The sequence below is a fragment of the Rissa tridactyla genome, chromosome 21, assembly GCF_028500815.1.
Source record: "Rissa tridactyla isolate bRisTri1 chromosome 21, bRisTri1.patW.cur.20221130, whole genome shotgun sequence".
NCBI lineage: Eukaryota > Metazoa > Chordata > Aves > Charadriiformes > Laridae > Rissa > Rissa tridactyla.
The window spans coordinates 2,039,783-2,059,728 of NC_071486.1; the positions used below are offsets into that span (position 1 = coordinate 2,039,783).

The following is a 19,946-nucleotide window of genomic DNA, read 5'->3' on the forward strand; positions in this document are numbered from 1 at the left end:
GTGATTTAGAAGCAAAAGGAACAAGCAAAAGCCTCCAGTTTTCAGCCGCTCTTGGAAATCCTCTCGTCAGGGGCTGTGGGAGTGCAGGGGTCAGACCGCCCACAGCTGCTGCCCATCAAACGTGGCTTGTAAAATCCTAACTTTTTTTTCCATTCTCGCTATTCAATATTTTTTAAGACAACCAGTAACCTAAAAAAAACGCTCTGACATGATTTGGCCACGTTCGCTCCTTCAGCTCCGGAGCCGGCGCCTCCGCTTTGCCAAAGCATTGCCAGTGACATCCCTTCTTGTGACACTTATAATTAAAATTTCAAGGGTTTGCCTCGAGCATCTTCAGTCTATAAAGAGCGCACAGCTCTCCAGGCGGCTGGTTGGGACGCTGGAAATGTGCAGATTTTACCCCAAGATTTTATTTCTCTAATGGAGTAAATTTTCCTCCTGAGAATGGCGTTAAATTGCAGCTTATTTCATCCCGAAAAACGAGTTCACCCAGGGGCTGCACCTCAACCCTCAGCCTTGCACCGTCCTTCCCATCCCCAGCATCTCCCCTCCGTCCCATTTCGGTTCCAAACGCCACCTGCTGCGTGTTTCAGCCATTTTATTGAACTTTGCGTATGAAATAACAGTTTTGAGTTCTAATGAAAAAAAAAAAACCCAAAAAAAAACAAATTAAAAAAATAAATTCAACATCAGGTAAAAAAATCACGCAACCAAAAAAACCCCCCCAAAAATCACTTTTTTTTACTGGTAAGTGAACACAAGGCCCACACCGCGGTGGAGGTCACCAGGACGACGGGATGCGGCAGCTTGTTTTAGCATCAGACTGGTATCAAAAGAACAAGTTTAAACAATTGCAACACAGCTCACCGGCAAAAACCAGAGTTTAAAACGAACTCCGAGTAACAAGACTGCGCTTTACATCTCCAGGCCAAAACTGCATCGTTTCTGCGGCACCGAATTAGTCCGGATTCATTTCAGCCTTCGTGTAGGGAAGGCTTTAGTTTTTCAGTCTGATACGCTGAATGTCGCAAGGCAATATTTCGCTGTTCGAACGTACCCGACGCCCATTCCAGGTGAGACAGTCATGGGAACATCTCAGCGTTACCCGGTACCCGGCTGCGCAGGCGGAGGAGGGAAAGCAAAGTCAAAATTATATCCAGCCATCTCCGTCCCAGGAAGATACCGTGAAAATCAGTTGCATAGTAAAGGATGGGAAATTGAGAAACACGAGCTGTTCCCGTGCCTGGAGGGTGATGGTCGATGCAACATCCCCCATTTGCAATGTTTTGGGACATCAGGCGATGAATTAAGAGCCCGTTCTCCTTGAAAGATGCTAAATTCAGCCGTGGGAATATCTGACCTTCAGCAATGAAGGTGATTTTCCTGCAAGACCTGAGCCTACAAGAAAGCTGGGGAGGGACTTCTTACAAGGGCATGTGGTGACAGGATAAGGGGGAATGGCTTCAAACTGCAAGAGGGGAGATTGAGATGAGATCTGAGGAAGAAATTGTTTGCTGTGAGGGCGGTGAGCCCCTGGCCCAGGTTGCCCAGAGAAGCTGTGGCTGCCCCATCCCTGGAGGGGTTCAAGGCCAGGTTGGACGGGGCTTGGAGCAACCTGGGCTGGTGGGAGGTGTCCCTGCCCAGGGCAGGGGGTGGCACTGGCTGGGCTTTAAAGGACCCTTCCAACCCAAACCGTTCCATGATTCTATGATAATTTGAATAACCAAGTCCCATATCCAATATACTTGTCCTGGCTTGAGGCCACTGGCCAATCCGGCCCAAACCATGACAATACTAATGGCGGCACAAGGGACATGGCAGCAAACACATCATTTTGCATTAAAACTGCCCTATTTCAGGCACTGGCTTACACTTTCCTGGCTACGTTTCCCCTTAACACCATTCCAGATGCAAGTCCAGCTCTATCAATGACTTGTGTATTGCCAGATAAATTGTCCTGCTCCAAAATCATCCTTAGGAACAGGAGAGACGCCTTTAAAATGCATCGGTGGCCTGGCCTTGCAACAGTCAGAGAGCTGATGTGTTACGGGAAACACCCGTCGGTGACAGCGGTATCTCAGAGCATCCGTTTTAAAGATGCACGGATGATGTTATCTTGGAGAAGGCAGAAAAACTGTGAAAAAGAAACATAATTGACCTGTACGAGGGGCTGGGGGACGAAAATAGGGGGATTACAGAGCTGGGTGATTTAATTCACCCAGGGCTGCTCCTTGGCTTTAGCCTCAGCTCAAGGGAGAACATTCCAGCTGACTCCGCAATGGAAAGAAAAGCCAGAGAGCGGGGAGCGCACCGGCCCCCAAAGCTTTTTAGGGGAGAAAAATGCTATCCCACACATTCCTTAATTTTAAAAGGATTCAGGAGCAATAAGAGCATTTGAACATCTGTCTCAGAAAGCTTCCAAGTGTGTGCGTAATTAAAGCCTCCGGGGAGCTGGAAGGCTGGTTTCTGAGATGTTCATATTGCAGGGCTTTCGCCAGCACCTGTGGAAAGAGGCTGGAGGCCAGGACGGGACCGCAGGAATCCTGATTTTTTTTTCCCCAAATCTAGCAGGGCAAGCCGAGCAGCCTGCTGTACGCCGTCTCTGAAAGCTTCCTCCAGCCACGCCGCGAAGCCCCGTCCCATCTGCTCTCCCCACCGAGCCTTCCTTAGTGCCCTTAACCCCTTTTCGAGGTATTTTGCTTTCAAATTTTGCTGCCTTCTTAAAACATCTTAAAACTCTTTCTTAAAACAGGTGGTTTTACGCGACCCTATACCAGCCCAGCTCCCCACATCTGATTTTCCTCCTTATCCACCAGGACAGACCCAACGGCAGACCTCTCATCCCTTTAATTGCAGCCTAAAATTAAAAAGGGGAAGGGATGGGGCACAGCGTTTGCCGGGGACGGCAGCTGGGCCGGGCGCAGAGGAGCAACGTCTACGTGTTCAGCGTCTAAAGAGCACGTCTAACGCACGGCATCTCCGAGATGCTCTCGGCATCTCCGAGCACGGCTTTGAAGGGCTATGAATAAAGATGAGCAGCCTGCGTTCGCGTGATTACGGGAATCAATGCACGCTATTTTTTGGATCTTCTCTTGATGTCAGCCGTCATTAAATCGCTGCCTTTTTTGTTTTTTTAATCGACTGGATACATTTTTAATTTGTCTTCCCTTGCCAAATCCAGTCCTCCGCTCCACATGACATCTTGACACGGCTGTCCCGATACGATGGTTATCTTTAAAATGCACGAGGCTAGAGTCAGAGTCGTGGCAACACAGATTAATATACCGGACCGACAGTTAAAGACTATCAAACTGTCAATTATTTTGAAAAAGCACATTAACAATTAGCTGGCTCAGCGACCAAGCGAAAGAAACCCAACAGCACGGAGCAACGTCGTCAACGCCGGTTATGTACAATACCGAGAAGAGGTTGAAATTTGGCAAGATTGTCATCGGTGCGAGATGTCCGTGGGGTGGGTTCGGTGCTGGCCGGGGGGAGCGGAGCGGCCACAGGCTGAGCACTGCTCCGGGAACCGGCATTTCTGCTGCCGGAGGCGGCACCGTTGGGACCCACCAGCCCCGACGGGCGAAGGGATCTGGTTTTTCCCATCCCTTTGCTTGTCAAAATACACCTTTTGAACCGTAACAGAGAGACGCTTTAACAAAGTGGCTATTGAAAACAGACGAGGTATAATTATGTTACATACACACGTGCCATAAAAAAGCTCTCCTGTAACACTGGTGAAAAATAAAAATAACTTTAGTGCTGATACATTCTATCCCCCATTTTAAGGGCTACTAGATCATGTTCCAAAAGAAACTAAATTTAACACCTTTGGGACCAGGGCTTCCCAAGATCCAGGTCTGTGGCAATCCAGAAAATTGATTCTCCTCCTGTTAATGTGCCGCTAGCCCCGCGGGCAACCCGGGGCTGTCTGCGGGGCTGCGGGGGGATGCTGGATCTGACCTTCAGCAGGTGCTTTGGCCGTTTGCACCCCAAAACCACCAGCACGGTAGAAAAATGCTTTCTGGGTCAGTCCCTCCCAATTTCAGAGTTGCTAAAGCTTTTGTTCAATCTCTTTCGCAGCCTCAAGAGCACGCTACGAACCCGTCACACTGCAGGGAAGGCTGAAAACAAATGTATTTTGCAGCTCCTTAGTGGTTTTGGAGGCGAAATCTCCCCAAAAAAGCCCAGCCCCATCTCCCCCAGCCTGCTGGTATCTCCATCCATGGCAATGGGGAAGGACCCATGGCTTGGTTATTTGGGGTTTCCAGTGGTGACAACAGGCTCAGCCTTCACTTCCCAAACAGTGGGGACTTTTAATTGTCTTTTTTAAGGGGTCTTTTTAAGGTCTCAGGCTTTTTATGGTCTGAGCATTAATTAATTTTGGCACTGGGGAGCTGCAGGATGAGACAGCCCCGGGGGATAGAGGCGGGGGGGGCACAGCTCCCCTCAGCAGGAGATGGGATGGATGCCTGGGAGGTGGGTTTTGGCTGTGCCACGTTAAGACCCAGCTGGCCATGACTCAAAAAAGCTCTGCCAGCCCATCCTCAGACCGCTCCAGCTGGGGCGGTGCCACAATTACTGCCAGATCCCCAGGGATTTGCCGGCAGAGCAATTTGCTGGAGGATCCCACACAGGAGCAACCTCTCCCTACCCCACCACGGGCTGGCCTTGGGGCAGGGCATGGCCAAAGGAGAAGTTAATGAGAGCCACCACTCCAATTAGCTTTAATTTATGCAGATGGCTTTCACAGCGGATTGATTTCACACCATGGGGTGCTTCACCTCCGCGATTCCCCAGCATCCCTCTGTCCAGCCCTGGGCACCCTCAGCTCATCCCCATGGGCTTGGGGACCTGCTCCTCGAGCTCTTCCAGCAGTCCTAGTCCCCATCTCACCTCCCTCTGCGCCTCGTCCTGCAAAAACCGTGATAAACTCACTCATTTCTCAGCAGCTCCATGGCCACAGGGTTTCTACCATGCTGGGAATAAATGCAAACAAGCCCAAGGAGCAATGTCCTACTAAGGGTCATATCCACGCTTGCTCTTCATTCCCCAAGGCGAGCAATAAAGCTTTGACTAAAACTGCTGGTTTTTTCACTTGTGTTTCTTTTCTCGCCGTCTCAGCCCATTCTCCCCAGCCCACACCTATGCAGAGCCCCAGAGACTTCTCTCTTTGGGAGCCCAAAGTCCTACTCCCATGAACAAGGTGTCCATCACCAATGATGCCACGACAGGAGGAGGAATTCAAGCTAAGAAATTATCAGTATTTAAAAACCAAACAAAATAAGTGCAACCTCACCAAAGTCGATGCATTCCTTTAAGAACCACATCGTTGCCCCGCAGTTAAGGGAATTTCTCAATCCTAATTTCAGCTGAAGTTTGCATGTGGGGCTTAGGCTTCTTCTGCTGACCTCCAGACAGGTCCGGAGTGATCCCAGCCCTGAACGATGGCTCAGAAATCCACTTGGGTTTCACCCGTCTTCAAAGCTCTTCGGCAAGGAGAGATGCGTGGTACAGGCAGCCAGTTGCTTTGCCACCGATATTCCCCTGAGCTTTCCCATTTCAGAGCCTTTCTTCCAGGTCGGGTGTTTATTTTTAAATGCATCCTCACTTGGGTCGTACCTCAAAGCATCCCACACCTGTCTCCTCTGGATATTCCCCATGTCCTGCCCGGGATCTTGTTTGAAATGCAGGTAAATAGCTCTGCTCGGTGAAGGATCCCGGTTTTGGTGCTGCCCTCCAGGCTGAGTGGTCCTGGCTCCCCTTTCCAGGTACCAGGGGACTTCCAGACTTGTTCTTGGACACGGACACAAAGCAATCGGCAGCATGAATTCAAGAGTCTGCTTCACACGCCTAATGATTTTGTCTCCCGTTACCTCCCCTTGAGCATCCTCCGCTTCGGATCGAGCTCCAGCTCTCTTCGCTTGGACCAGTCCAAATTACCATTCTCCAAACCATCCCCGGTGAATTATTGCAATGCGGACGCAGAGGTTCCCGCGCTCACCGAGTCCCGCTGACTTTATTTTCGCTCGTTGCAAGTATCACCTTGGTCTCCCAACGGAGTACGTGCCGGGCGGGTTTTAGTCTCAAAGCTGGGACGGAGCGAGCGTGCCGAGGTGGATGAGGCTGGGGCAAGACGGGGAAGCCAGAAGCAAGAGAGACCATCCACCCCTTTGCCGTTTGCTTTTGTGCTTTTGCAGACCATTTGTACCTTTGCAGACCATTTATCCCTTCACGGACGATTTATCCCATTGCACTGGGCTGGTATTTACCCATTCGGTCCCAGGAAATGCAGGGAGGTTATAGATTCACAGCTCCACAGCCCATTGCGGGCAGCCCACAGCTCTTAACCTGCCAAAAAAAAATCGAAAGCAGCCTGCAAAACGCAACAGCGACAGGCAAAGGAGCGATGGACTCCCCGTTTATTACAGTATCAGCAACGCAACACTATAATATCCCCTCGGGGTTCAAGTGCTGTGGAACAGCAGAGAAGGGCGCGCGGGCTCTCGTGAAATGAAGCAGGGGCACGACCCACCAGGACCGGGTTTTATACCTTTTCCACCCCTGGAAATTCCATTTTTCCTTAGTTTTTCACGGCGTGATCCTGAAAGCAAGGCACAACATGTTGAGTGTTTGACACTGTGTTCCTCAGCATCGGCGGCGACGTTACTTTCTTAATAAGAGCTTAAAATAAATCACAGCCTTTGGTGCAGCACATACCTACTCATAAAGAGCATTTACAGGAAAATCAGAAAAATGGAACAGAAATTATTTGTATCCCAGCGCCAAAAACAGCCCATGGTTCGACAGGGAACCATGAGAGCAACCGAATTTCCCCCATCTCCCTCCCACCCCAAGCAAAACACTTGGACTGCTTATTAGCAGCTCTGGTTAACATTTCCTTTCTGGTTGCTTAATCTTTCAAGAGATATTTAAAAAAAAAAAAAAAAGAAAACATATCGGAATAATGTCCAAATGATTTCCACCTCCCCTCCTCCTTTTTCCTGGCTTTGTTCAGCCTGGTTATATTGCACATGATTCGGAGATAAACTTCCAGTTGCAAAGATGTTGCCTCCTACATAATGCACTTGTTAGAAAACACAGATAACGTGGCAAATATTTCATCGATATATATATGAAATATGAAATGGGTTTAACTGGGGAGGACAGAGCCTCCGTGGGGTCGGGTCCACAGCAGCATCAGTCACCCGGGTCCGTGATGTTTGCCATTTCCTTGGAGACGTTTTATTTCTCAACACAGTCCTGAAGGTCTTAATTTTGAAACTTCTTCTGTTATCTGTTGGGCAGAGCAAAGAACGGCTTTTATGCACAGCCTGGTTTGGAAAACAAGCAACAGGTTATTATTATTTTTTTAACGAGGCACAGTAGAATAAATGCTGCACGTTGGTCCCCTCAGACAACTTCACATCCCCCTTCCCCACCAACAAAAAAAGTGAAAATTTGCTCATTAAGATTGTTTAATGGATTAAATGCAACGCAGTCTAAAGCGAGCTAAAGATAGAAAAAAGATTCATTAAATATATTCCGGTTATTAACTATTACCTCACATTAATGGCAAGTTCCAAATCCAGAATAATTAGCGCAAAGTTGGTTTTCCTCATCATGTTTTTATCTTAATCAAGCCGGGTTTGTTCCGACCCGATATAATTCACATGATATTAAGCAATTGCTTGATCTTATAAATCCAAGACAGGGGACGGCAGGAGCCGGGGCTGATCCCACATCCAGCGCTTGGACCACGGAGTCGCTCCGGAGAGCTCAAACCCGAGACCCCGTTTTGATGCAGGGATGGAGGTGTCTAGAAAAGGCAAAAAGAAATCCCCCAACCTCTGGGGTGCCGGAGCTGCCGAGCCTCTGGAGGGCACGAACCCGGTATTGCAACAAGTCGGCTTGAAGCACGGACTCATCCTGACTCCTATTTTAATACAGTGAGATGCTCTGCTCTGTCTTTAAGACACCGAAATTCTTAGAAACTTCACGCATCTGCTTACATCCCTCTCGTTTTCAGAGATGACACACTCTGCCTTTAGTTCGGAGCATCCCACCTCCCACCGCGCCGCGTCCCAGGCTCTGCACCCGCCTGCGGATGGGGCACGGCCAAATTTCCCCAAGGGTTTAAGCCTCGCGCAAATCAGCGGGATTTCCCCCCCTCCCCCAAATTCTGGCCCTTTTCGCGGTGATTTTTCAAGTGGGAATTAGTAAAGCTTCCTATAGCGAGGTTCATTAACTATATTAAAACCAGTGTGTGGTGCACACTAATAAGATGAGCACTACCACCAAATCAGATTACGTGAGCCGGATGCTTCATTAGCAGCCGGTGATGAGACAAGGGTAGGAAGGATCTGTATTCACGGTTCAGAGCCCAGCCTAATGCACCAGGACCTGCTGGGTCCCAGCTCACCCCCCCACATGAGCCTGTTTTCCCCAGAGGGAGAGTCAGGATGGAGATAAGTAAGACGGGATAGGATCCATGCAGCCAGGAAGGGAAGGGCTCTTGTTTTTTTTGCAAAGTAATGGTCAAACTGCCGGCATCCTCGAGCATCGCTGGAGTATTACGCAAATAAAACCCAAATAGCAGGGTAAGACCTGCTCTCTGGATGTTGCAGGGAGGTTGTGGAAGGGCGGATGTTGCAGGGTTGCTGTGGCAGGGATGCTGTTGCAGGGAGGCTGTTGCAGGGAGATTGTGGCAGGGCTGACGTTGCAGGGATGCTGTTGGAGGGATGCTGTGGCAGGGAGGCTGTTGCAGGGAGGCTGTTGCAGGGATGTTGCAGGGATGCTGTGGCAGGGATGCTGTGGCGGGGCTGATGTTGCAAGGAGGCTGTTGCAGGGAGGCTGTTACAGGGCTGATGTTGCAGGGATGCTGTTGCAGGGAGGCTGTTGCAGGGAGGCTGTTGAAGGGAGGCTGTGGTAGGGCTGATGTTGCAGGGATGCTGTTGGAGGGATGCAGTGGCAGGGAGGCTGTTGCAGGGAGGCTGTTGCAGTGATGTTGCAGGGATGCTGTGGCAGGGATGCTGTGGCAGGGCTGATGTTGCAGGGATGCTGTTATAGGGCTGATGTTGCAGGGAGGCTGTTACAAGGCTGATGTTGCAGGGATGCTGCTGCAGGGCTGATGCTGTAGGTCTGATGTTGCAGGGAGGCTGTTGCAGGGAGGCTGTTGCAGGGGTGTTGCAGGGATGCTGTGGCAGGGAGGCTGTGGCAGGGAGGCTGTTGTTGTTGCAGGGAGGCTGTCACAGGCATGCCAAAGCAGGCAGAGAAAGGAGCGAGGGGAGGATTTCCCACAAGAAGCAAAGATCCCCTTGCAAGGCAGCGCGACACTCAGAGGAAAATAAGCTACCAGAGGGGCTTAGTGCTCCTTGCAAGGGTCTCAGACCAGCTGGTTATTCAAGCGCCAGTTTATCTTGAAGTGCCAGGAGGACTAGTCATGGGCTTAAAGCTAACTGGGGTTTATGCTTTATTGGACTGGGCTTGCTGGGGGGGATTACACCCCCCTCCCACCTGCCAGCAGGGAAGGGCTCCTGCTTTTTTTGCAAAGCAATGGTCAAACTGCCGGCATCCTCAAGCATCGCTGGAGTATTACACAAATAAAACCCAAATAGCACCTTCAGCCCGGCACGGCCCAGGAAATACCGTTGGTTTGGCTGAGAAGGGGACGGCAGAGTTGGGGTTCTGCAGATTAAGTGGTAAATAGTAATTTTCTCAAACCTGGCAAATAATCCAGTGCTTTGGGGTACCCTGGGGCCTTTTCAGGCTGTATCTTTGCCCTTGCAGAAAGAAACCCCAAATCCTCAGCCTAACGATGACGTTATTTCACCGAATTCAGCAAGAACAGCAGTGGGAGTGAGGATCAGGAGCATTCAGGAGATATCGCTGCTCCGGCTCCTGAAGGGATCCAGATGTATTCCCATCATATGGGGGTGATGAAATCCTCTCCACTCCAAGAGAAACAGAGGATATTACACAGCAGCCACAAAAATTAGATGTTTTTAAATCCGCCGAGCCAAATAACTTGAATCCAGGCATTCGGAGCTGGCGAGGCAGCTCGTGAGACTGCAAGTCTTGACTATCTCTTGAGCCTGGTGGAAATCCAGAGGACTGGAAAATAGCTCCTGTTGGGCCAATTTTTTAAGGGATAAACAAAGCGACCTGCAAAATGATGGGTCTGGCCATCTGTCGCTGATCCCAAACAATATGCTGGAATGGCTGAGAGTCTTAATACAGAATTAAAGAGGAAGATATAATTGATGCCAATCAACGCAGGGTTAGGGAAAACAGATCTTACCACGTTAACTTGATATCTCTTCTTACCTAGTTCCACATTTGGCTGATAAAGGTAAATGCTTGTGTAATTCTCTCCTCTAAGGGAGCTGCGTGACGGCTTGGTTAAGAAAATGGAGCAATAAAGCCAATTCCCAGGAGATATCACAAGCCAGAAAACCAGCTGAACCCAGGTCCCGTTCACTGGTTCGCGTCTCCTTGCGCATTGCTTTGCTTTCTCAGAGCGTTTTGCAACAAGGATGGGAGAGATCTGGCTGAAAGGTTTCCAGCCCCGGGAGAGAACAGCCCAGGCTTGTTTCAGATGCAGCAGAAAGATTTCCACCTTTAATTTGGAGATTTCTGAACCGCCAAACACGATTCAGGCACCCGAAGGGTAAAGCACGAGCGCTGGTTGCCAGCATCCACCGATGCCCATGCAGAGATGTAGGAAACCCCTCTGCCCTGCAATGCTACACCCGGCTCACAGCAAACTCCCTTCCATCCCTCCTGCGAGCTCAAATTTGCAGCAGGCAGGTTCAGTTTAAGCCCGAACTTCTTACATCTCATTTTTGACCTGCTGCGACAGCCTGAGGTTCGAATCCGTACCGAGCTGCGGTGGCAGCTCCAAGCAGAGACCGGCGAGGAGGGAGGAGAGGGATTTCGACTATAAATGCACGGAGATTTCAGGAGAAAGGATGGAAAAGCAACGGTAAAGCTGCAGAGTGAAGAAACCGGAGGGGAGGAGGATGGTTATGGGAAGGGGAGCCGTAGGGCAGAGCTGGCATCCCTGGGAAAGCGGGTGAAACCCTGGGCTTCCCCCCGGCTGGGGGAAATAACTGCAAGTAATGGGGTATCAGGGGCAGGGTCTGCAGGTCTGCAAGCTTCAAGAAAGCTGAACTCCATAAAGCCTTTGGAGGATTCTTTCCTTCCTGCTCTGTGTTTCAAAACTGCCTCTTCCTCCCGCAGCGTGTTTCATCGCTGCATTTCCAAGCACTTACTGAAGCTGCTCAGCGTCATTTACAGATGGGGAAACTGAGGCCCGGAGGAGGTGACCTGCCCAAAGCCGCCCAGCAGGGCAACAGCGAGCACCCAGCACACACCATCGTGCTCCCATCCTCCTGGCCAGGGATGCAGGGATGCGCATTGTCATGGACCAACTCCATGCCAAAATCCCCCCTGGGCCGCCCAGCATCCCCCCCGCCCCGACCCCGCATGGCACTCAGCTAATTCATCACAACCGAGTTCAACAGCAAACACATCTCTCCGCAAATGCCAAGAGCCCTTTGCAAAGCATGTGTTCATCCTGTCCATGCTCCGTTGCAATTTTAGCTTCCCGGGACAGCAAGACCCCGAGCACGGACCCCGCTGCCCCCGCAGAGGCGGAGCCTCCGGCGCTTCCACCATGACACAACCCCAAAGGATTTTCCGTTATCTATCCATGACGGTGCTTCGGAGGAAGCGAAGCAAAGCAGCTGGTGCTGGTCAGCATCAAAATAAAACCGCCTGCACTCGGCATCCTTGCCAGCGAGAGCAGAGATAGCCACTCGCTAATCCAGTCGTGCGAGCCACGCATCCGAACCAAGTCTTCCCACCCAGCGTGTGTTAAAGATGCTAAAAATGAAGCGCGACGACGGTAGAAAAGCAACAGACACGACAGAGCTCAACCACGCTCAGAAAAACATCTGAATTACAAGTCTTAAGGAAATGAATCATTCCTAAACCAACCCAGCAGTGCGTGCTGCCGTCGGAATCGCTGAGCCAGGGGTCTTAATATTAGTGTGCAGCGCGGTCAGGTAACGACTATTCCCGTTATGACTAAGGGAAAACCAGGGATCATAAGTATTTTAGCTACTCCTAACTCGAATGACAAGCTGAATGAGATAGGAGACAGGTTTTAATTTACTTGAGCGTGTCCTGGTTCATAAGAAGGAGAAAACTGACGGTGCCCTGCGGGGAGGTTCATGCGTGAAGGTTTCCCTGCCCTGCTGCAGAGCATCCTCAGCGCCGAAAACTCAGGCTCGGGGTGGTGATGAGCCCCAGATGGACCCGGAAACTTGGGGGTCTCATAAAGCAGCGTCTTGTTCGTGGAAGTAAAAGCGCACGGGGGCTCGCGGGGGATTTTCTCAGAGCGTTTGTGGCTGTTTTGCCGGCAGCGGGGATAAAAGGGCTCCAGCTACAAGGGCAGCGTGGGACCCCGCGCACATCCATCTTCCACAAGGAGTACGGTCCTCATGAGCTAAAATTGGGATTCGCCGGGTGAGAAAGAGCAGGAGCCCTGATGCCTTCCCAGCCCAGAGCAGCAAACACGTGTCCCACCAGGTGGGATGAATATTGCTTTGACGAAGACACCATTACTCATTTTCCTGTTTGGGAAGCCAAGTACAGGAGTAAAAAGGTCTCGACTGTGTCCAGGGCTCGACCACAGCGGAGCCAGGAGAGCTTCGGCCGGGGCAAGAGCCAGATGCTGTGGAGACAGGGCTGGGGCTGCTCTGTGGGGGTCCCCCCAGCAGTGAAGGTGCCCCCCACCGTGGGAAGGCTCTGCCCCCTCCTCATCCCATTCCTGTATGTGCCCTAAGAAAACCCTCTATCACCCTCCCCCCAAAATGAAGCCAAAACCCTCCCACTGCCGGAGAAACGATTCCTGGCAGGGATGAGGCATCTCGGGACCCCCGCCCCGAAACATCCCCAAAATGTCCCTGTCAGAGCAGTGACATTTCCCGGAGAAGCGCATCGCTCCAGGCCTCCATGTTCAAACCCTGAAACCCACGCCTGGCACGGGAACCCGGCACCCGCAGCACAGCGTTAGTGCAGCCTCTGCCACGAAAACAGCACCCAGGGAAACAGGGAAAGGCAGCAGCATCCCGTCCTTAACACACCCCCCAAAAGTCAAGCCAGGCACCCCATTCACACTATGGGTGCAGAAGCACAGTTCCAGCTCCGTAGCAGCAAAGGAGACAATTTATAGGACATTGCCCTGCCCACGGCATCCTATAATGTCCAGAAAGTCCCTATTGCCCCGCGCCCATCGCCCATACGACTGCCTTTGCACGAGGATGCCAGTGCTCTGAGCTCTCCTTCCCGGTACACGCAGCGATTGAGGCCGAAGGGCAAAATGAGTCGCATTTAAATCTTATTTGTCTTGTTTGCGCTCGCAGGTTTGCAGCCTGCCCAGAGATCTCTTGTTCAAGCATTTAAAAATGGGGAAAAAAAGGCCCTGCCTTCCATCAGGCTGCGACGGGAGCCTCCATGTGCTCTCACCAAGATATGCATATTTTAAAAGCTTGGCAGGAAGAGGGCTCCAAACTACACAATTAAACAGATTTCATGCAGAATGCTCTACCAACCCCTGCAGGAGACCCTCTCCCTGCACTACGGCTCGGCCAGGAGACCCCTCCGCAGCCCACGGGCTCTGGGTGGCTCCTTCCCTTCTGCTGGGGAAGCCGCTTGCCTGCCCTTTGCCTCCTCTTAACTGTCCATAAACTGGGGCTTAAAAACAAAAACCCGGCTTCTTTTGTCAAGTAAGGGAGCAGGAACAATTGCTCGGAAAGAAATTTAACCCTCCTGGAGGAAAGAGATATCCCCAGCCCTTGTTTGTGTCCACACATGGGGTGGGATGGATACTGCTCTGCTCCTCTGGCCACCCCAAGCACCCGAAGGGCATCTATTGTGCTGGAGAACAACAGAACCTTTTTAGAAGAGTTCAGGCCTGAAAACACACACAAAACAGGGCAAATAAGCAGGAGAAAAAGGTGACGGTGTCAAAGTACCGAGCACAGGAGCCAGGGCTGGGGTGGCTGCCTGGCCCCTGCATCCCCCTGTACCACGGATGTGTTTCGAGGTGGCATCCAGGGATGAAACGGAAAAGGAACAGGTCCTAAAAGCAGAGGGAAAGCGAAAGGACCCTAGGAAAGAGGCAGGAGGCCATACAGGGCTCCATATCACTCAGTGCCCCCACATAAACCGAATACATGAAGCATCTGGGGAGACAGCTATGGCCTCTCAGGTCTGCGTCCCCTGGGCAGGAGCTGCCTGCTCCCGTCCTTGCTCCCGTCCTTGGATGTCAGCAATGTCACTTTGTCTCCCAGATGACAGGTAGGAAGGAGAGGGGAGGAGGAGGGCATTTCAGAGAGCATCACTGCCACGCCACACATGCAGGCGACAAGCCGGAGAGTCCATGCCGGGGACTACCTGGGGACGCAGCCTTTCTTTCCCCTCCTTGCTTTCTGTGGGATCTTAAATGTCAGCCGGCAGCTTTCGGTAATGCACTTTTCCTCCATTTAATGCAATAAGCTGAGTCTAGGCAAGCCTTTCGCCTTGCCTTGGGAAGGCTTCGCAGCAGGCTGCCAGACAGCAGCCGCTAACGCTAATCTCCTAATGCTGCCCGCTCTAAGCACATTAGAAACAGTCGAGTCCAACACACTGCAAAGGCTGAGGCTCATCTTTAACTCCCCAGTGACTGCTAAAACAGCCCTAAGTCCTAATAGGAGGCACACTGCAAGAGAGCAAAGTAAGTTAAATAAGCAGCTGGCTGCAAAGAGAGCAATCTTTCAGCGATTTGTCTCTCCAGTTCCTGGCACAAGGCACGCGGCAGCCAGTTTAAGAGAAGCCGTCAGACCGTGCAGTAACAGAAAGTATTTATCTTGCTGAACGGTACCCAACGAGACAGCGCAGAGGGAAGAGGCAGACAGAAACGGGGCAGAGCATCGGAAGGATATCCCCCATTTTCCCACGTTCTCTTAAAGGCAGAGCTGAAAAGCGATACCATTCAGTTCTGGAGCAAAACTCCAGCGGACGAAGTGGTTTCCTCGCCACCTCTCCCATACAGCGTCTTTTACCATCAGTAAAATCCATTCGAAATTATGCTGCCGCTACAAAAATAAAGCAGGGAGTAGTCAGGAAAGCAAACTAACAACCTGCAAGGTTTCTGCTTATTTTAGACGACAGAGAAACCGAAAATTATAACTGCGCCGTTTCCAGGAGAACATGTGGTTTCCGTACGCCGCGCAGCTGCCACGGAGAAAATGCGGAGACAAAACTCATCTGCAAAGTCTCCCGAGCAGGGCCAGTTCCCCTGCTTTTAAACTCAAATCCTCCTTTTAGGAATAGGTGTGCGGCAAAGCGTTAATAACAATTAAAAAAGTGAGAGCTCGTAGCAAAAATGACATTTCAGCCCAGGGAAAAGGCACACTGGGGTGTTCCGAGTTCTCCCAGACAAGGGATCTCAGTTATCCCGGACAAGGGATCCCAGGTTTGTTACCTCCCGCGATGCTCCGGAGCATGTCCCTAATAAAGATTATTTGTTAGATCCTCCGCTGGTGAAAACTGGAGGAGCTCCAATAAAGCTGTCACATACCATTAGCTGAGAAGCCGCTCTGTTGGTTTTCCTGGTTATAAGGGTTTTATTAACCGGGGCTAAGGCTCGGCTCGGGGAGAGTGTTACAAACTGTCCTGATCTTTAAAGTCCGGGTAAAATCCTAGCTAAACTCCGATTTCGGCACCGCCAACATCTCTCGGGACAAATCCCCCTTTGCCCACGCTTGGGAAAGGTGTGACTCGCTCAGGTTGGGGTCAAATCTCTCTTTGCCGTAGGAGGTATTTAACAGCAGTACACTACTTTGAAGGAATCTGCATTTATTTAACCCAAAACCCAGTGAAATGGAGCAGAGCTGGAGCCAAGGCGCTCGAGCCTGAGCAGCCAGGCCCTGCCTTCAGCCCGCTTCGACAGCAGGGCTCGGACCGAAGCATTAAACCCCTCCAAATAACCTTTTTAGCACAGAATTGAAGAAATCCAGCTGCAAAAAAAGCAGCGGGGTTTTCCTCCCATGCACAGCACCAAAAAGCAAAGTGAAAAGCAAATATAAGCTATAGGATGTTATCCCACTTCACCTAACGTGCACAAAACCACCAGAGAGCGCAGGGTAAGCTGAAAAAGAAAATTAAGCAGTGGAAAACACGAGGTTTGTCCCCAAAAAAGCAACAATACTTTATGATGCCATCGAACCCTACCCTGTGCAGAGCTCACCTGATCCCATCAGATGTCCCGTGGCCCCTGGTGCGCACGTAAAGATGAAGCCGGTGTGTTTTCCCCCGGCGGGGTTTTTTTGGTTACTTTTCAATCCTGCTTTGTATAGATCTGTCCCCCTCCTTTCAAAAAGCTGCCGGGGTGTCTCAGCCCAGCTTTCCCGCTGGCTGGTCCGTGCCATTTCGCACGGGGTTTGGGGGGAAAAGGCCGGGTGGTTCTCGGCGGAGCAGGCGCTCGTGTTTGCCAGGATGAGAGACTCCATCCCCAAATTTCACTGCCAAGGTGTGAGCTCCTCTGCGAGGCAGAGCTGGATTCGGGGTGTGCTTATTGCCTAGGGCTGCTTTATTCAGCACAGGGGAAACCACGGGGGGGACGTGGCCGGGGAAGGGGGTGCCGGGATGGGGTCACATAGCGGGGGCAGAGCCGTGTCCTGCAGGATGACGGGGCTGGAACCATCTGGAAAGGTTTTTTTTTTTTTGCGGGAAGAGCGAGGACCAAGGGGGATGGGAGAAGGGATGCCATGACAACCTTTGGGGGTTTCCCAGGAAACCAGGGTCGCCATGGCAACTGCATCACTCCGGTCCGAATTAGTGACTTCCGCTGGAAGGCGTGTTCGCCACTTTAATCTTCTTGCGATAAGCGGCTGCATCTCTCCCAAAGGCATCGCAAAAAAAAAAAAAAAAAAAAAAAAGGAGGAAATATCCCTTTGTCTCCAGCTGGGTGGGTTGGAGGCTGCACAGCCACGGCGAGGAGCCCGTCGCGGATCCTGCATCATCCCCCGGTCCATGCCGGCATCGCTCCCCGTGCACTCTTGGCTCCTGAAACCCTTCCATTTTGCCTTTCGCCTCCCTCCTCCCCGCACACAGACACGCTGCATGGCCACAAATTTGACGGTGGATGAAATAATGCCATAGGGTTGCAGGGGAAGGAAATTCAGGATAGAAAACGAAGGCTTTCTTTTTTTTTTTTTTTTTCCTATTTAAATCAGCATTGATTGCACTCGGTCTCTGACCAGATTAGAATTTCATAAACGATCTAACGGGGGAGAAAAGGGAATCTGTGATGTGCCCGTAATGGCACACCACATGTTTCAATATTAAGCGTCATTTAACAATGTGGTAACAGAGACTCTCTGCAAAATTAAATGGTTATTTCCTCCCAACCCCCTTCCAGTGCGCTCTGCAACATGTTTTCCTCATCTCCCCACCCAATCCGGGGTTGTTAATCCAACAAGTGAGCTTATGTGATGGAAGGGGAAATCGGCTACACGCTGCCTTTAGGGAAGTGGGGGGGGGGGGGAAATTAAGGAGCAAAGCGAGAGGTCCCCAAAAACAAGAAAACAAAAGCAGCCCTGCAACACGTTGCAGAACAAACACCTGTTTCGACGGTGAGTCTTCATCTTCCTTCTCTTTACCCTTTAGCTGTCCTCTTCTTCGCAGAATTTTAAATCCTTTTTTGTTTGTTTGGTTGGTTTTTTTTGGATCTTTAGAAAGGCAGGATCTAAAAAAATAAACGTATAAAAACGAGGGCACACACAGACCGACGATGGTGCATGTTCCACACAACACCGAGTACACAGTCACTTTGCATTATTATTGTTATTGTTATTTTTTTTACCGCATCCTCAGTTTTTGTTGCTGTTTGTTTGGTTTTGCGTTTTTAAACATCCGTAAAGATCTTTTTGATGTTCACACAGTTGGGATTGTTTGTGGTTGTGCAGTTGCCTGTCTTAAAGGCAGCCTGTTTGAATGCACTGTGGTTGATTCCCCCTTCCTCGATCACCATGTACTCGGACTTGCTGAGGGTGGAATTGCTGCGAGCCTTCCTCATCTCCTCGCTGGACGAGAGGTGCTGGCAGCTCCCGACGTGCATGTATTGGGCTTGCTCCTCACCTTCCGTCTCCCGGTGGTAGAAATAGTTGAAATTGGAGACTATCACAGGCACGGGGAGAGCGATGGTCAGCACCCCCGCGATGGCACAGAGGGAGCCCACAATCTTGCCCCCAATGGTGATGGGGTGCATGTCCCCGTAGCCCACTGTGGTCATGGTCACCACAGCCCACCAGAAGGCATCAGGGATGCTACTGAAACCTGAACTGGGGTCATCGGCTTCTGCAAAGTAGACGGCGCTGGAGAAGAGGATGACGCCAATGAAGAGGAAGAAGATGAGCAAGCCCAGCTCCCGCATGCTGGCCTTGAGGGTCTGCCCCAGGATCTGCAGCCCCTTGGAGTGCCGGGAGAGCTTGAAGATGCGGAAGACCCTGACCAGTCGGATGACTCTGAGGATGGCTAAGGACATGGCTTGCTGGCCGTTGCCTTGCCTCTCAGCCAGCTCGGTGCCCAGTGTGATGAAGTAGGGAATGATGGCCACAATGTCAATGATGTTCATGATGTTCTTGGAGAAGGTGGCCTTGCTGGGGCAGGCAAAGAAGCGGACCAGCAGCTCAAAGGAGAACCAGATGATGCACAAAGTCTCCACTACAAAGAAAGGGTCGGTGAAGGATGACACCATGGAAGCAGCCGAGGACGAGGAGTTGGTGAAGACATCAGGTGGGAGAGGGCCACCACCCGTCCCAAAGGTCCCCCCAGTTCCCTCATAGTCATGGTCATCCCTGAATTCAGGCAGGGTCTCCAGACAGAAGATGACAATAGAGATTAGGATGACCAGCACAGAGACGATGGCGATGCCTCGGGCCGGCCCAGAGCTCTCAGGGTACTCGAAGAGGAGCCACACTTGGCGCTGAAACTCCTTGTCGGGAAGCGGCCGCTGCTCCTCCCGAATGAAACCCTCGTCCTCCCGAAACTTCTCCATGGCCTCCTCCCCTAGCTGGTAGAAGCGGATCTCCTCGGAGAAAATATCGATGGGGACATTGACGGGTCGCCGAATGCGCCCACCCGACTGGTAGTAGTAGAGGATGGCGTCGAAGCTGGGACGGTTACGGTCGAAAAAATACTCGTTGCGGAGGGGGTCAAAGTAACGCATCCTCTTGCGTGGGTCCCCCAGCAGCGTCTCGGGGAACTGAGCCAGCGTCTTCAGCTGGGTCTCAAACCGCAACCCCGAGATGTTGATCACCACCCGCTCGCAGCACTCGTGCTCCCCACCGCCCGCGGGCTGGCCGGCGGGGACGGCGGCCGGAGTCGTGGGGTGATCGTAGCGGTCCCCCCCGAGCAAAGGATGAGGATGCTGTGGTTCTTCCAGCAAAGGGTCTCCGCCGCCCCCCACCACAGTCATGTTGCCTTCCTCCCCTTCTTCACCCTCTTCCTCCTCTTGGTCGGGGACCGGCTGGGTGGCGGCGGGGGGCAGCTGCTCGGTGTAGCCCAGGTTGTGGTGGCTGCTGGTCGAGCCACCCCGCGGATGCCGGCTGGTGGAGGAGGCAGCCGGAGAGTAGAGCAAGCTCCGGCGCTCGTCCATAAAGGTATGGGGCGGAAGGGGAAAGGGGGAGGGGGGAGGATCGGAGAGGCGGCAGCCGAAGCCTCTTCTTCCTCTTCTTCCTCCTCCTCCGAGCGGAGAGGGAGAAACAGCCGCCCAACTCCTCCAGCGGCTGCCGCTGCTCTGAAGAGCTGAGGCTCTTCTCAAAAAATCCGCCCCCAGCCCTGGCACCGCCTCGCTCAGTCACCGCTCCCGGAGACACCCACCAGCACCCCCG

The 19,946-nt window shown here is 51.8% G+C and overlaps 1 protein-coding gene across 1 annotated transcript; it reads right to left on the minus strand.

The window, feature by feature from the left end:
- Positions 1–6,896: 6,896 nt before the first annotated feature.
- KCNA3 (potassium voltage-gated channel subfamily A member 3) lies at positions 6,897–19,803 on the minus strand. The gene is made up of 2 exons (XM_054181431.1): positions 16,301–19,803; positions 6,897–7,300 (listed from the first exon to the last, which is right to left on the minus strand). The coding sequence occupies exon 1, from the start codon at positions 19,709–19,711 to the stop codon at positions 17,960–17,962; it is 1,752 nt and encodes a 583-aa protein (XP_054037406.1). The 5' UTR covers positions 19,712–19,803; the 3' UTR covers positions 6,897–7,300; positions 16,301–17,959.
- Between the last annotated feature and the right edge of the window lie 143 nt (positions 19,804–19,946).